The following is a 2,870-nucleotide window of genomic DNA, read 5'->3' on the forward strand; positions in this document are numbered from 1 at the left end:
CATCCCTATCATCATCTTAAATGTTCAACTTTGTGTCCCATTCATTAATGCGATAACCACTATAGACATTTGAAGGTCCTTTTAGACTAAGTATAGTCCCCACTAAACTTGGACAAAAAATCTTGTAAGTGCTCATCTTTCTCCTAGACAATCTGCATTAACCTAATAGCTATCTTCCTTTTTCTCTTGCTACTGAAGAAATGTGCTACAAAGCTTCTAGAGAGCTCATCAAAAGTTTTGATAGATCGGGGTGCCAATGTGCTACCTAATTTCTCTCCTTAACATCAGTGGAAAGTATCTACACATCATTGTATCCGGGGCTGCATATAGGTTTATTAAATCGACAAAAGTCCACAAGTGACCAAATGGATCCATGACTCCATCATATGCCTCTATCGTTGGCTTTTTGAAGCCTTTAGCAGAGGGACTGGACTACCATGATCTCTAGTACTAAAGGGTCTTCTTCTAGAACCATTTTCCTGCGTCTATCATTTCTCTTTGACAATGCACCGTCTATCTTTTGGGTTATCATTTCCTCTATCTTACATTCCAAGTCTACCATTGGATTTAAACTTCAGATGTGTGATCTCATGAGACCCTTGATTTGCCATCGTTGGCTGAGGGATAGACCGACCACTCTCAACGCTTGGTTTTCCAAATGAGTCATGACTACTAACTGAGTTTTCAAAATGCTAAAGTTACTCTGTGTTACATATTAAGGTTGTGATGGTAGGTCTCCACCCCAAGCAACAAAATTTGATTCTATCGTATTTTCGACCAAGTGCATATCGCTTCTTGTTCAACTTTTGACATAGCTTATTCAGACGTTCCCACAGGCATCACCAATGAAATAATAATGAAACAACCTTTTATCTTTATTAGAGAAGCAAGGCAGCTTCTGCCACTTCGATGAACAGTGAAATAACTGCAAGAAGAGGTTGTGGCTATCTTCTCCATTGTACCTCCAACTTGAGAGTTAGCGATTGGGTTTAAGTGAATAAGAAATAACTTTTTGATATACAAATAGAGAATACCATAAATAATTCTAAAAAATATCCTTTATACCTAGTATACCTTCAGGTATTTATAAGCGACTTTTCGGCCATGCAATTGCTAAGCGTTTTCCACCCACATGTATGGTGGTTATCTCCCAATTGCATGTATAGGGGTTTCCTCTCATCCACTTGTATAGAAGTACTTGGCACTTGCATGGAAAGCGATTACCTCTCATCTATGTGTATCGCTGTTACTTTCAACTCATCCAGGAAGTTAATGAAATTAGATGTAGTAGTCATGCAATTTCTCATATACGATAAAATGGGGGATAGTGGTAGATCGAGCTTTCTAGTGGTCGGCCATCTCGTGGTTGATTGATCGTCGTCGTAGTCGATCGATTGTCGTGTTAGTCGATAGGTCATTGCGCTAGTCGGTCAACCATCATGGTATTCAGTCAATCAATGTGATAGTTGGTAGATCATCGCAGTATTTGATCGACCACTGCATGGTTGATCGACCATCATGGTAGACAGTCAGTCATAGTGGTAGTCAGACAATTACTTTTGCTTAGTTGGCCATCAGAGTCCACTACTTACATTACATATCATCCCTTTCAGAAAGTAAAGGAAATTGATTCCCTCATGCAAAATGAAGTTTAATAGCAGAATAATATGTTTGCATATAGAAAAAGAAGTTGAATAAGAAATTGAGTGGGAATAAGTGAAATTCATGATCGTGTAATTACGTAAGTATTTAGTTGGAACGGAAAATGGAAATTAGAATTTGTGGTTGCTTGCTTAGAGCGCTGGAGAGGGGAAACTATAATTAGAAGGACTTGTACAATCCTGGCAAGACAAATCAGTAAGTAAAACGGAAAATTGTGGCACTAGCAAACTTGCATATGTATAGACTGAATGAGTACATAGAAATACACTTATCACTGTTTCCTAAGTATTTGAGTTAAAGTTAACAATTAATTTTAACCACATATTTTATATGTCACACAACTTTTTAACCACACATTACATCAATTTCTATCAAATTCTACTATAAAAAATTTGGTTTAAATCCCCACCAAACAGAGCTATTAATCGACAAGAAAAATAAAAATTGTGACTTGTCAACAATACTAATTTGGAATTAGGTAGAAATGAGTTTTGACTTGAATAATTATATTGTAACTCCAAGTAGGTGACACGGACATCGGAACAGTCCATCAAAAGATTTAGTTTTCGGTATGTAGACAAGTGAGGGGAAAAAACTTATTTTCAAAAAATGAGTATTTATTTAGCCCCAATTTGATTTGGAAGGAAAAAAAATAGTAGGTTTTGATAAAAGTGGGTGAAATGTGTTATTGAAAAGTTGTAGATCTCATAAAATTTGTAGTTGAAAATGAGTTTAAGAAAAAATGATTTACAAAATTTACTTATTTCATATGTTGGATGATAACATGTTTTGAAAATAAAATAGATTTTTGTAAATACTAGTTCTTTTTAGAGTTAAATTCAATTCAATAAATCATGTCATTTGAATATAAGTATTAAGCCTTTTTTACAACCATTAAAACAAAACTCATTTTCAATCGTATTTTTACAATAAAATATTCTACACATAAATCCAAAATTTTCTTACCTTTTAACCATATATTCTCAAAAAAATCACCATTCCAAAATTTATTATACCAAAAAAAGGAGGAAAAAAAAAAAAAAAAAACTCATTTTATTGATTGTCGAACATAAGTGAAATATATTAGTGTATGTAAAGTTAATTTCAAAACCACTAGAAATTAACAATATGATTTTATCTAATCTGCACTAGTGTAAATGAGTTTCGACATTATATGACTCAATAAAGTTATTAATCCGCTTTGCACT

At 34.1% G+C, this 2,870-nt stretch overlaps 1 protein-coding gene across 1 annotated transcript in view; it reads left to right on the top strand.

The window, feature by feature from the left end:
• The first annotated feature begins 373 nt into the window (after positions 1 to 373).
• The window catches only part of LOC111395254 (uncharacterized protein At2g33490-like), a 25,759-nt gene continuing 23,262 nt past the window's right edge, over positions 374 to 2,870 (top strand). Inside the window, exons 1-6 of the mRNA XM_023021239.1 lie at positions 374 to 447; positions 699 to 729; positions 883 to 975; positions 1,070 to 1,080; positions 1,266 to 1,350; positions 1,451 to 1,521. Of these exons, the coding sequence (XP_022877007.1) occupies positions 374 to 447; positions 699 to 729; positions 883 to 975; positions 1,070 to 1,080; positions 1,266 to 1,350; positions 1,451 to 1,521 (365 nt within the window). The remainder of the gene's footprint in view (positions 448 to 698; positions 730 to 882; positions 976 to 1,069; positions 1,081 to 1,265; positions 1,351 to 1,450; positions 1,522 to 2,870) is intronic.

This window comes from Olea europaea, chromosome 6 (assembly GCF_002742605.1).
Source record: "Olea europaea var. sylvestris chromosome 6, O_europaea_v1, whole genome shotgun sequence".
Taxonomy (NCBI): Eukaryota; Viridiplantae; Streptophyta; class Magnoliopsida; order Lamiales; family Oleaceae; genus Olea; species Olea europaea.